This window comes from Thunnus albacares, chromosome 5, assembly GCF_914725855.1.
Source record: "Thunnus albacares chromosome 5, fThuAlb1.1, whole genome shotgun sequence".
NCBI classification, from domain to species: Eukaryota; Metazoa; Chordata; class Actinopteri; order Scombriformes; family Scombridae; genus Thunnus; species Thunnus albacares.
The window spans coordinates 31,747,458-31,760,705 of NC_058110.1; the positions used below are offsets into that span (position 1 = coordinate 31,747,458).

A 13,248-nucleotide genomic window follows, 5' to 3' on the forward strand; every position below is an offset into this window, starting at 1 on the left:
CAGTGCCACTGCTCGACTGAGGGTGTGATACTTTCACAGCAGTAGGTGTACAGCCGAAGACTATTACGCAACAGTTACCTAAGCATATGTATTATTTGTCAAATTTGTATGAATAAACCGAAAATAACAAGGAGAAGCAAGAAAGGCAACCAATTAGACATGGTTGGTCATGCCTTGTAGGAATTATTAGCAGGGTTGAAGCACCTGCTAATTGCCAGGATGAAACTACAAGCTGTATGAGATTTTAATTCAGCATATATGACATAACCGGTTGACATAACAGAAGGATTGTTGACAAGTATGACACTTTTGTACACCAGGAAGGTGATTCAGATGAATGTTTTTCAGGCTTTGACACCGAGGGCCTGCCTTCAGCTGTGTGGCCGGGAGGAGAGACTGAAGCTCTGACCAGGATAGAGCGCCATCTGGAGAGAAAAGTCAGTATTCCCGATCACACAAACTCTGCTGAAATGTATAAATCTTATGGGAATTACAGATTTTTAATTGTTTTCATTGACTGACTCTACCTCTCCTCTTGTATTTCTCTCTCTCTCTGTCTCTTTTTCCAGGCGTGGGTGGCTAATTTCGAGCGTCCCAGGATGAATGCCAACTCCCTGCTGGCCAGCCCAACAGGCCTCAGCCCCTACCTGCGCTTCGGCTGCCTCTCATGTCGCCTTTTCTACTTCAAGCTCACCGACCTATACCGAAAGGTCAGTTTACAACTCTTCCAGTGTAGCTCTCGTTGACTGAAGCTGTTTTATGTCAACTCCTATGGACAGTGTGTAAAATACCTAATGAGAAACAGATTTAGATAGATGTATAGTATATTTATGTGCTTCATAGATTTATATACTATACATCCAAAACAGAGAAGGCCTGTGTCAGTCACTCAGTCTATGTAGATATAGCCTACGACAGCACTGCATGCTTTAAAATCCTATATTTATTTTTTGTCAGGTGAAAAAGAACAGCTCCCCTCCGCTTTCCCTGTATGGCCAGTTACTGTGGCGTGAGTTCTTCTACACCGCAGCGACCAACAACCCACGCTTCGACAAGATGGAGGGGAACCCCATCTGCGTCCGCATCCCCTGGGACAAAAATCCCGAGGCGCTCGCTAAGTGGGCCGAGGCCAAGACAGGCTTTCCCTGGATAGACGCCATCATGACGCAGCTGAGGCAGGAGGGCTGGATCCATCACCTAGCTCGGCACGCAGTGGCCTGCTTCCTCACCAGAGGGGACCTGTGGATCAGCTGGGAGGAAGGGATGAAGGTGAGGAGGGAGGAACATATGCTTCACAAACAAAACGTTAATCACCTCTAGGCCAGTCGGTGTAAATTTGTGATGATTTCCGATATGGCTGTCAAGGTTTTGTACCCTGAAAGCTCTCTGGTACACCGATTTTATACATCAAACATCTATATGATCTGTCATCTTTTTGATGCTGCAGGTCTTTGAGGAGTTGCTTCTAGATGCAGACTGGAGCGTGAATGCAGGCAGCTGGATGTGGCTGTCCTGCAGTTCATTTTTCCAGCAGTTTTTCCACTGCTACTGCCCCGTGGGCTTCGGCCGACGCACCGACCCCAACGGGGACTTCATCAGGTGGGTACCTTTCCTGGCATCGCCCCCTTGGTGCCAGCTGCTGACCCCCCTCCCCCTGGATGGCAACCTTCTTCCCTCTTTCTCTCTGGACTACACACATGCAGGGAAATTGAGCGAGCAGGAAGGGCCACAGACATGCTTGTATAGACTCGGGACCCGACACACATCAGTACACACGTTAATGCAGGTGCAAAGCGGTTTGTTTTGGGCAGCTGTAACAATTAGGGTTCAGACTTCAGGTTTTCCAATTTCCAGTCTTCACATCTGTATTTGTCACAAGGTTATGTATATAATGCTATTCTTGGTATCACCTTACAGTAATTAGCCATCTCCTACAGTCCTACTTATTTCAGAAAATAACAATGTCGTGGTTCTCAGAGTTCAGTTCAGTTCTATTATAACGATCGCAAATAGACAAGAGTCACTCATACACGCACACGCATCATACACAACCATAGGGTTAATTTACCAGACAAAAACAGGGAGAGAGATGGAGGGATAAAGGGGGACCTCCAGATCTCTGGGTAAGTGAACGAAAGAGAATCATTCCTCCTCTCCTCTTATTTTTGCCCATCAGTCCATTTTCTATTCTGTTAAAACTTCAGCACTTTAGTTTTAGGAATCAGGCATGTCTTATTTATCAGTATATCAGTGTTCACAGTGCACTTCTTTGCGTGCCCTGTTATTGTTTGTGAATGTCTGTTTGGTGATTGTGTACGCGGGCGTATCTGTAGTTTATATATATATATAACTGTTGACACCAGATCAATTTTACTGAAAAGGCGTAGATTCTTTATTCTCTTTTCTCTGGATGTGGCTCTGTGTTTGTGTCTTGGCTCATCTGTTTTTTTGGTGGATTGGGGAGAAAGTTCAGCTATCCCTCTCCCCTTCGTAGATTGTAGCTGATTGCTTTTAAGATGATTGGCCGTTCTCACGCCCCTCCACCCAGGTGCAGCCAGGCTTGCCAGCCTGGGCTACCTTGGATGGAAGTAGGGGATCGAGTTGAGAAATCGGTGGCCGTTTTTGTTTTTACTTACCTGTGCAACCCTGAGGGACAGGACTTTGCTCGCGCCCCAGCAGCACCCTCTGGGCGGGTTTGTAACTTGGTAGCGTCTCATTTCGTCAAAAGGGATTCTGACCGCTTAGTAGGGAAATGCCTTGCCTGCATTCGTTAGGTAGAGGACTATGAAGCATTCCCCAGAGGGTAGTGATGAGAGGCGTTGGACCAGCTGTAGCTCTGCCATCGCAGTGATGCACGGATGGCGCTGGTACTAGTGACCCGTGTCGTGCCACGCAAGATGGTCCATTGTCCAGGCGCTGGTCAAAGCCCCTCATCCAACCCTTTGTGAAATGTTCAGTGGTGCTCTGCTTATGTGAATGCAGCCCTGCTGGCTCAGGTGGACCTGGAGCAGTGGCTGGTAAATATAGACAAACACACACTCACACACACAGAAATGCAAACATAGACACTCACGCACACAAGCAACACACATTATATTATTACAATTTCTTGCGATCAGACACAGCTCAATTTGTATACATTAAAATTGTTTAAAGTATATGCAAAATAAAAGCATTCTTCCCATTTGGGGAAACATGTCCATTAGTTGCATTGGTCAATAAGCCAGACTTCAGTTTCACGTTCAGATTTACTGTCATTCATGCATACTCAAGTCTACAGACAACACAACACCACAGACAAAACAATCAACAAATAAGTGCAAGTCCAACTTTCACATTATATCATAAATAAAAAGAACCAAAAAAGCAAGATGATGCATTGTATCTGAGCACATCACACACTTCCCCTCATTGCATATCCTCTTTCTCAAACACAACAGAGTCACTTAACACATACACTACATAAACCACCCGCTGTCCTCTGCAGGACTGCTTGCTACTGGCAGGTTGCTTATCTTCCTGACAAAAGGGTTGTCGTCCCTTTTGGTGAAATGAGGGGGCCCCCTAGTGGGCCAGCCCAGAGTGTGGCGCTGTGGCTGTGGGAGGGGACAGTCAGCAGGGGGGCCGTCGGCCCGCTGACCACTTAAAAGACAACCACCACAGTCTGAAGGACAGGGGGAGCAGGCAGGAGCTCTTTTCTCAGTCCACCACTGTCTGATCATGGGGAGGGAGGTGGGGGGAAGGTTGGAGGGAGGGTGGGGGCCTGGAGCTGTGAGGTATAATGGAAGACTTCTGTCATCGACTAGGAACATTCAGCATTAATTTAAGTAGACATTTAGTCACTTTTTTTCCAGACTGACATAAACTGAGGACACAGGGATGTGGACGCTGAGCTCTTGGAAGAATTAAACCCATAAATATTCAGGTGTTGGGGCGTTTTTTAAGCCACTGCTGCCCTCAAGCCCCAAGGGCAGCTGAAGGGGAAATCAAAGACAAAAAAAGTAGATTTAAAGTAAATATCTCGATTTCTCGATGGCAGAACTTTTCCACTATACACCTGCTCTTTTCAGGGTTGGGTGGTGGGGTGTAGGGTGGGCTGCGGGTGGGTGGGGGTCACTACACTCTGCTTTCTAACCGCGTGTTACAGTAGAAGTCTCCTAGCATCATCAACCCAATCGGCAGTGATCTCTCTCTCTCTTGCGATGGGGCGATCTCCGTAGCAACCCGGAGCGCCGTCCGTCGTGTGTGTTTGTGTGTGTCGGTCCACCAAGGCCGCACCACACCCCCGCCCCCACCCCCTCTCTCTCTGCCTCTCAGCGCTGCACTGTGCCGCTTTCCACAGTTCCACTTGCCCCCCTCCTCTGTCCTGTCTGTCTCCCCTCCTCGGACTGGGTAAGGTTGGACCAAGTGCACTAGGTAGGTGGCCTCTCTTTGTCACATGGAGCAAATCCACGACAGCCAAGGATTAAAAACAAACTCCAGCAGGTTGGAATGGTACTGTGAGATGTTGAATTCTCTATCTTGTTGCAGTCAGTGTTTTTTATATTGGCTTCATTCTCTTGGAGGATCACACTTTTTGTCTGTGGTGTGGCTGCTTACACACCAGCTTACAGTAAATGTTGTTCGGGACCACAGCCCCTGGTTTTTTCCATCACGTTTTGAACTTAAGTCCACATGCACTGTGATGATAACTCACTTCAGTGCCAGAAAAGCTTTCAGACTTGTAGAGCAGTGACTTTGTATTCATACTCTCATGTACTGTAGCCATACTGTGCAGTGTTGTGGTTGTTTGTAGCTTTCATTTTGTAGCACCTATTTTCCATAATACTTGTAAGCATGAAGTGTTGAAGACCAGCATGCTCTTATCAGTTATAGAACATACATGGGCTGTGCATATATATATATCATTTAATAAAATGACTCAGATCTGTTTGAGTAATACTTTTCTTAGTACGAAAAAACCTAAAAAAAAGTATCAGATGTATGCATAATTATCAAAGACATTACCAAAAAATACAGTTGGACTGCATTTTAAATGTCACAATTAAAATAAATACTGTAACTTTTTCTAACTAATATTTGAAATAGTGGAAACATAGCTTTTGTTTCAACTTTTACATTAAGATACTAAAATTTTGTACATTGTTTTTGTGTTAGTTTTAAAGAATAACTCTGCATCCCTGAATCAATCCCACCCCAGTTTTACTCTGTAATCTTCCTCGTCACGTTGACACAAGCAGGCGTATCTAATGTCTCCCTGTGCTTCCAGGCGATACTTACCTGTCCTTCGAGGTTTTCCCGCTAAGTTCATCTACGACCCGTGGAACGCCCCGGAGTCCGTGCAGGCGGCCGCCAAGTGCATAATCGGCGTCCATTACCCGAAGCCCATGGTTCACCACGCAGAAGCAAGCCGGCTCAACATCGAGAGGATGAAGCAGATCTACCAGCAACTTAGCCGATACAGGGGACTGGGTAAGTGTAACAAGACTGAACACAATAGCACCCCCTTGAGGGTGTAATACTCATTACACGCCCATAAAATAAAATGTTAGATGGATGAAAATTGGAGAAAGCTTAGCTATCCTTATAGCTCGGCTGATAACTTTAGACGTTTAATTAATATGATGTGAGCGATGAGCAGCACCTTCCTAGAGCATCAGTCATAACTTACGGGGTTCTCTCACAATTGTTCGAGCTCAGTAGAGACACAAGACAAGGCTGTCCATTAAGTCCCCTGATTTCTGCACTAGTGCTTGAACCTCCAGCGGCAGTCATACGCAAAGACCCCAACTTCCCTGGTATCCAGACAGGTGACTCTACACACAAACTAATGCTGTACGTAGATGATATATTACTTTTTATAACAGAACCTCAATGGTCTCTCCTATCTCTATTTAAAACGATTGATCTGTTTTCTAAATTATCAGGTTAGAAGGTCAACTGGGCAAAATCTGAGGCACTTCCTCTTACACCCTACTGCCCCAAAAACTTGTTTAAACCTGGTGATTTTATTTATCAGCCCGCAATTGGCATAAAATATCTCATTCTTACATTCTTCCCACAGCTTTCAGACCTTTTACGTACTAATTTGAGGCTGGTGTCTTTAAAATGAATTGCATATCTTAATTTAAGTACCTATTACCGTCACTTCCCATCAACATCCCCCTGACGTAAGAATTCAATAGATTCTGTGACATATTTCTCTGGAATGGTAAACACCCCAGACTGAATTTGGGAAAAAAAAAACACAGAGACCAGTAGATCAGGGAGGGCTTGGTCTCCAGCACATGGTTCATGGTCTTTACCCCTAGAACGAGGTCTTCCTTGGCCATACCATTGAGAGCTCCTTGTGTAGACCACTTCACCCTATTGACTTTGTTGGTCGCAGCAGACTCACCCAGTCTTATCAATTACGCAGTGGTTGTGAAAGAGAATAGCTGCTATATGCAAATTTGACCCTCACCATCACATTTCAGCCTCTATTTGGTTAAAACCACAAGTTATGTAAAGGACACTCACCTGTTATCTGGAATCGTGGTTTGACAGAGGCAGTAAGGTATTTGGTGATCTTTTATGAAAGGAGCACTATTAGATCTTTCAACAATCTAAGAGTCTTTTGTGCTATCTCAATATTAGTATTGGCGTTATTTACAATAGAGTCATCTGCTTGTTCAAATATTTGGATTCCTCTACACACCACTACCCCACCGTAGACGTCTTCATGCAAATATTAATGGTGTTTGGGCTAAGACACTAAGCATCTGAATATTTCTCAATGCTGCTACGCCACCGAGATAACTCAGCCTCTTCCCTTGAAACAGTCTTATCTGGGTGTCTCATTCACAGAAAAGTAGAACCTGGTATTAAGAAATTTTTAAAAATATGTCCAGAGATCTTAAAACCAGACTCGTTCATTACTGGACACCATCAAAATTATATAAGGTTAAACTAAGAGATAGCCCTGAACGCTGGAAATGCCAGACAGGAAATGCCAGGCAGAATTCGATTTGTCAACAATCTAAAAGAGTCTTTTGCATGACCTTTATATCAGTTATTTACAACAGAGACATCTGCTTGTTCAAATATTTGGATTCCCCTCCACACCACCACTCCACCGTAGACGTCTTCATACAGATATTAATGGTGTTTGGGTTAGGACGCTAAGCATCTTAATATTTCTCAATGCTGCTACGCCACCAAGATAACTCAGCCTGCTCCCTTGAAACAGTCTGGGAGTCTGATCTTGGTGCATCTTGGAGAGGGTACTCTGATATTCATGTTATGGGACTTCCCTAACATACGAGACTTCTGGGTGAGAATTAGCACCCATATTGAGCATACTCAGAGGTAAAAAATCTCTTCTCTCCTAGTCTATTTGTTTCCGGTGTCCTTGTCTTCTTAAAGATCTGTGTCCCTCACATGCAGAGTCAACAGATCCAAACAACCCTCATACTGGGCTGCAAACAAATTGTGTATGAATGGAAGTTCCCTGATGCTCCTTCTGTAAATTCCTGGTTTAGTCAGCTTGGAAAAATTGGGAAACCTCATTAAGTGAATGTACAACTTACCGTTATCTGTCTTCTACTTAAGTGTGAACAATTGTAAAAACATGCTTTTTTTTTTCCATTACATATGAGTCTATTTTATTTAATGCTGTATCCTCTCAAGGGGGTTGTTCTCAAGCGCTAATTATATATCTCTTTTTTTGTCTTTGTATTGTACTGGTGTCTACATTGCATATGTTATATGTGGAATCTTTAAAAAAAACCATACCTGTGTTTCCCAACATGGAGCACTCAAGATATTTTGTCAGGCCATCAACTGCATTCCCCTACCATCTGTCCTTGTTAAATGGCCAAATGGAAACAATTTTAGAGTTTTGTCTCCTCAGGGAATTAAAATCTGTCTTCAAAATAAATTTTCAAACAAATATCTTTTGTACGTCTTTCAGGCCTGTTGGCGTCAGTGCCGTCCACCAATGGGAATGGGAACGGGAACGGAGGAATGATGGCTTACTCTCCTGGAGAGCAGCAGCCAGGGACCAACAACAACAACAACTCACATTGTAAGTCAATTTTATACAAATAATATTGTGAGGAATTTTTTTATTGGCGCCGTCATAGTGATGGTGTGTTTATTTACCCATTTCCTCTGTGTTGTTTGTTTTTTTTTCAGTGCCTGGAGTGTCGGGGAGCTCCGTTGCAACAGGTAACGGCAGCGGGAGCATCCTACTTAACTTTGACAGTGAAGAACAGTCGGGGCCTAGCGGTGTTCGGCAACAGCAACAACAAATGCAACCGCTGCCACAACAACAGCAACAGCATGGTATTTCCTCACCTGACATGGATGTTTCCTGATAGCATTACTATCATTTCACTTTCAGTCTGTTTATAACATTGATACCAGTTGTACCCATTGTTTAAATAGGCAAATCAAGAACAGCACTGTTGACATTCCCTAATGCAGGCTTTGTTCTGCGGTTTTCGCAACGCATTCCACTGCTACAAGTAGCCTATCCATCTAGGGAAGTACCTAGAGTACTTTTCATCGCTGTCTATGCAATCTAAACTTACTCCCCCCCCATTTCCTTCTCTTTTGTACAACCATTACGCCAAAATTCTCTGAGAAATATGAAAATCTATGCATACTGAGAGGAAATTTACAGATCCATGCTCAGTAAATTTGCACATTTTGCTAAGTAAATATGCAGAAATAAAACAGAAAACAAAATGTATTGGTCTGTATTTCATTGTAGTTAAGTACTAAATGGGAAAAAAAAATAGACAACTTAGCAACAACTCAGGTAATGGCCTGACAATGTGAAAGAAAACTGAATAATAGGTTATCATTTGATGTATTTCTTGAATATATCACACATGTTTTAGATAGTTATACTTTTATCTGAGCCAGTGATAAGATAAACTATAGTTATGTAGATGTTTATGTGTAAATCTGATAAGCTTTTAGAGGATAGTGTGGTAGTAATGTTATTTTGTGATGCTACTTGGTGCATGCTTATGTACTGTCATATATGGTCGTGAAGAAAGACTGTTCCTAGGTTAGTTGATGGTTGGTTGCTGACCTGTAAGGTTAGTAAACAGATGTCTTGAATTCTGTACAAGTAGTATTTAAGTGCCAACTTTTCAGACAAAGAAAAAATAGCAAGGCAGTATGCATCATTGTCTCCAGAACTATGATGCATTGTACTTCTGATTGTACTATTTGATTACATTTTTTCATAACCTAACAATGCTCTATTTGTGTGTTTTATTGAGTGATCAGCTATTTCCCGTTACAACACCCACCCTGAAAGTGGGTGTTCACGACAGATGTCTTTAGTTAAAACACAGTGTACTCTTGTTGGAGGCCAGACAGTTCATGGTTATACCACAAAATAGCCTATAATAAACCTTATAATCCATAATAACCTTGCAGAATTGAATAATTTAATTGGTGCATGGTAGTAAATGTTCTGTGGTCATGTCCAGGTGTGCAGCTTGGGGGGGGTTGGGAACCACCGCCCTAAAGGATGAACCCTTGTAATTTCAGTTCCATCACAGCTTTTTAAAGCAACCAGCAAGACTAAAAGACTCTTAACTATAAAAGGCTTTTTTTTGCATATATGTAAAATCATTATATTAAGACTATATGAGTGTAACTGTGACATTTGATAGTGATATTTAACTTTAAAGCCCTATCACAAAACACAAAATGTTTGATGTGTGTGTTGCAGGATACCACTCAGTGCCAGACGCTAACCAGACCATCACCAGCAGCCGACTCTACCACGAGTTTGCTGTGCCTCAACACCCAGGTAGAAAACAGACCTGACTCTGTCCCTCTTGTACCACTAGATGCTCTAATTTCGGATGGAGAAATGTAGGAATTCGTAGGGGAATCACCAAAGATTCATCTAACTAGACCTCACATTTTCTCAGTTTACTACTCTTGTATCCCCAATAGGGGAGCATTTCAGATAATGATAAAGATTTCTTTTTGTTTTGAACATTCAGGACTCCTCCTGCACAACAGAAGCAGCATCACAGGAAAACGGGAGCGCGAGTCGGAACGCGAAGGTTCGGGGGAGGAAGACCCGGCGGCGTCCTGCTCCGCTCACAAGATGCAGAGGTCAGCTTTCTTCTCATCGTTGTACACAATGTCGTCAGTGGCGCTTAATTGTTACTTTTATGGCTCAGATGGCATTGAAACTGTCTGGATTTTCATTATTAGCATATTTTTTATGATCTGTTTGACAGTAGAGAGCTGAAAGGTTTTGTACACTATTAAAACTATTAAAATTTATGTTTTAATATCTCAAAATCACAGCGAGAGTCAAAAATGATATTCAGATGGAATTGTAGACAACACTTTGGGGATTCAACACCTGGTACTACAACTTAAATGGTTCATAATGGCCTCCAAATATCTGTCAACTGTAGTGGACGCCATGCATGAAAGGATTAATATTACATTATAAAATGACATATACAGTGATGGAGGACTTTATTCATGCACTCCAACATACAGACGGAAGCGTGGCAGCTGCAGTATGTCAATCCGGGGAGCAAACGGAATAAAATTGCGTTTTTTCCCAGAGGGTTGATGCCGGGAAAATAAGACAGCGACATATCATCCCGCACCATGACACACATTAACTCGCCATGACACATGTTTTCACCTACCTAGAGGGCCATCTAGTACAGACGTAGGTGTATTTTGCCCTTTATTCCTCATCATGAATTATAAATATGATTGTTGGGGGCTTGTTTTTCATGCACCACGCTGTTTGACAAGACAATCGCACAACAAATGGAGATTGTTATGGTCCTCTAAATGTCTCTCTCCTCCCACTATTAAGTAAATATTTCTCATCGTTAGTTGTCGAGGGGAAGAGTAATCAATGCAAATGTCAGTGTGTCATGAAGTTGCCATGCTCACAATAAATAATGCACAAAAGATGTTTGAATTCAGGGCACTAACTATGCAAAACAACGGCGCTAGTAAGCAACGGTAACTATGCAGGTAAACAGTAGTCGCCTCTGAATGCTAATCGGACTGTTTAAAAAGCCTTGTGAATAATCATTTGACATCATCTGTACAAGTTTATTTTCTCTGCTAACGTGTTGTTTATTTTTCATTACCTCCCCCTCTGCAGACTACCTAGAGCAGGCGGTGATGAGGCTGTCTGAACCCACATTAGTCACCACCCGGCCGGCAGAGAGAGGAAATACCGCCGTCAACCCCCTGTCCTCAAAAAAAAAAAAAACACACAGATGCAGATGCAGATATGACTGCATCCTCCTCAAACACAGTGTATCTAAAACTCGCTCTGTCTTTTCAGTCAGAAATTCCCTGGGGTGTAAACACAAAGGTGAAAATGTGATTATTTATTTTTATTTTTGGGGGGGGGGGGTTCTTTTTTTTGAAGCTCTGATACAATTTCTAGAAGGGCTTTTTTTAACATTATAGAAAGAATCCGCTGACTTCTTTATAGTTGCAGTACGGACAGGTGTGACAACCTCAGAGGAACGTGCGAACAAACACACAACGCCTCAAACTTATAGCTCGACGAATTATTTATAATAAAAATAAAAATAAAAAACTACATTTATTGTCTTAAAACTGCTGCCACCAGCCAGTATATTGTATGAAAACTGAAGCAGCTATATATGTAAGTAATGGAATATTTGTTTTTGTTTTTGTTTTTTAAAAAAAGCTGCAAATACATCTGACCATTGCATCTGCCCATGTACACACCGATGTAAAACCAAACTAATTACGTCAGGGTTTACACAGATTTTTTTAGCTTTGTAGTATATACAGAAAATGTGCTACATCGCATAGCATTAACCAGGAAAACACTCTTCACCACCACACAGTTTGACTCCAGGAATGCCGCATTTTGTCACACATTCAAATGTAATAGTCTTTACATTGGAAACTATTTATACAGATATTGTATAGTTTTGTGTCTCGTGTAGTTGAAACGAAACACTTGTAAATAGGCCAGAAGATGAAAAAAACATCCAAAAAAAATGAATGAAGGACGGGTTCTCCTGATCTCACCAGGCAAAATGACTAAAAAATCACATCACAGCAACAGCCTGACGGGTCATTTCAGGGAAAAAATATTTGAGTAAGTTATTGGCTTTCAATCTCACTAGTTTGCATTATAAATATAAAGTTTTTCAAGGACCGGAGGTCCAACATGATGATATCCGTCTTCTTACCACAAAAACCGACCTCCGCTTTACTCACAGATGATTTCACGGGAGCACGTTAAGTTATCTACTGCCTGGTTAGCATATGTGATCACTTGGATGTGTATCGGCAGCTAAAAAACTGTGATTCATAGAGTTTTTCAGACATTACTACAGTAAGTGCATCTCAAGAGTTATCAAGGACAACAAACCGTTTCCATTGTTGGGTTTTTTTTTTTTTTAAAAAAAACATGTTTACAGTGTGTTTCTGTAGATTAGTCGGGTCACTCTGGCTGTAAAACTGCCTTTTTTTTTTTTTTTTTTTTTAGAATGTGGCATTATGGGTATAGGAGTTCATGTGCTAGCTTTTTCTTTTTGTAGTTCATCTTGGGAAGGTGTGATGTCCGTGAGCTCGTTTAGAGGTGTGTAGCTCAACACCTTTTTAGAAGAACATCTTCAAAGGAACCGTCAAGTCAGTGTATTATAGTTTCTTTCTATTTTTATTTTAGGTTGTGCATTTTTTTCAGTTTTTTTTTTTTTTTGGAAAGTAAGTTCAATCCTGAGTCTTTGCTACTTTTTGACGTAATACAAAAGATTCCCATTAACATCAGTCAAACACGAGACGGCTGTATGGTTAGTTTCAAGTGTTGCTTTTCTCTCTACGGTTTCACACCTTTGTCAAAGTAACAGTGATTTGTTGTAGAATAGAGTTTTGTTTTGTTTTTTAGCGCCCGGCTCACAGCTGTTGACCATCTGAGTCTGGACGATCCGTCTACGATTTTTTTTTTTTTTTTTGACTTGACCCTTGAAAAAAAGTCTGTCACATTTTCACCTCTCTGTTTCCCCCCTCTACAAATCATCAAATGTCTCAAAAAACACCTGTAGAAGTTTAAAGACGAGTTACTTCGGAGTATCTCTGAGGTATTCTGTGGTGTTGGGGAAATTTTTTTTTTTTGCTGTGCAACATGTTCAACAACCAAAAAAAAAAAACGTTGCAGTTTATGTGGGAGAGGATGTGGTTCGAGGTAATCAATCAATCAGGCGTCGG

General features: G+C 42.0%; 1 protein-coding gene across 2 annotated transcripts in view; it reads left to right on the forward strand.

Annotated features, from left to right (window-relative positions):
• LOC122982000 (cryptochrome-1) overlaps nt 1-11,286 on the forward strand; it is a 34,801-nt gene extending 23,515 nt beyond the window's left edge. Inside the window, exons 6-15 of one of the 2 annotated variants that reach the window (XM_044350924.1) lie at nt 349-437; nt 570-710; nt 958-1,269; nt 1,448-1,599; nt 5,270-5,472; nt 7,952-8,065; nt 8,176-8,325; nt 9,734-9,814; nt 10,014-10,128; nt 11,156-11,286. In XM_044350924.1, the coding sequence (XP_044206859.1) occupies nt 349-437; nt 570-710; nt 958-1,269; nt 1,448-1,599; nt 5,270-5,472; nt 7,952-8,065; nt 8,176-8,325; nt 9,734-9,814; nt 10,014-10,128; nt 11,156-11,189 (1,391 nt within the window). In that variant the 3' untranslated portion in view covers nt 11,190-11,286. Of the gene's footprint in view, nt 1-348; nt 438-569; nt 711-957; nt 1,270-1,447; nt 1,600-5,269; nt 5,473-5,695; nt 5,800-7,951; nt 8,066-8,175; nt 8,326-9,733; nt 9,815-10,013; nt 10,129-11,155 lie in introns of those variants that run through there. The other variant, XM_044350926.1, reaches the window with a different exon arrangement.
• The last annotated feature ends 1,962 nt before the right edge of the window (nt 11,287-13,248 follow it).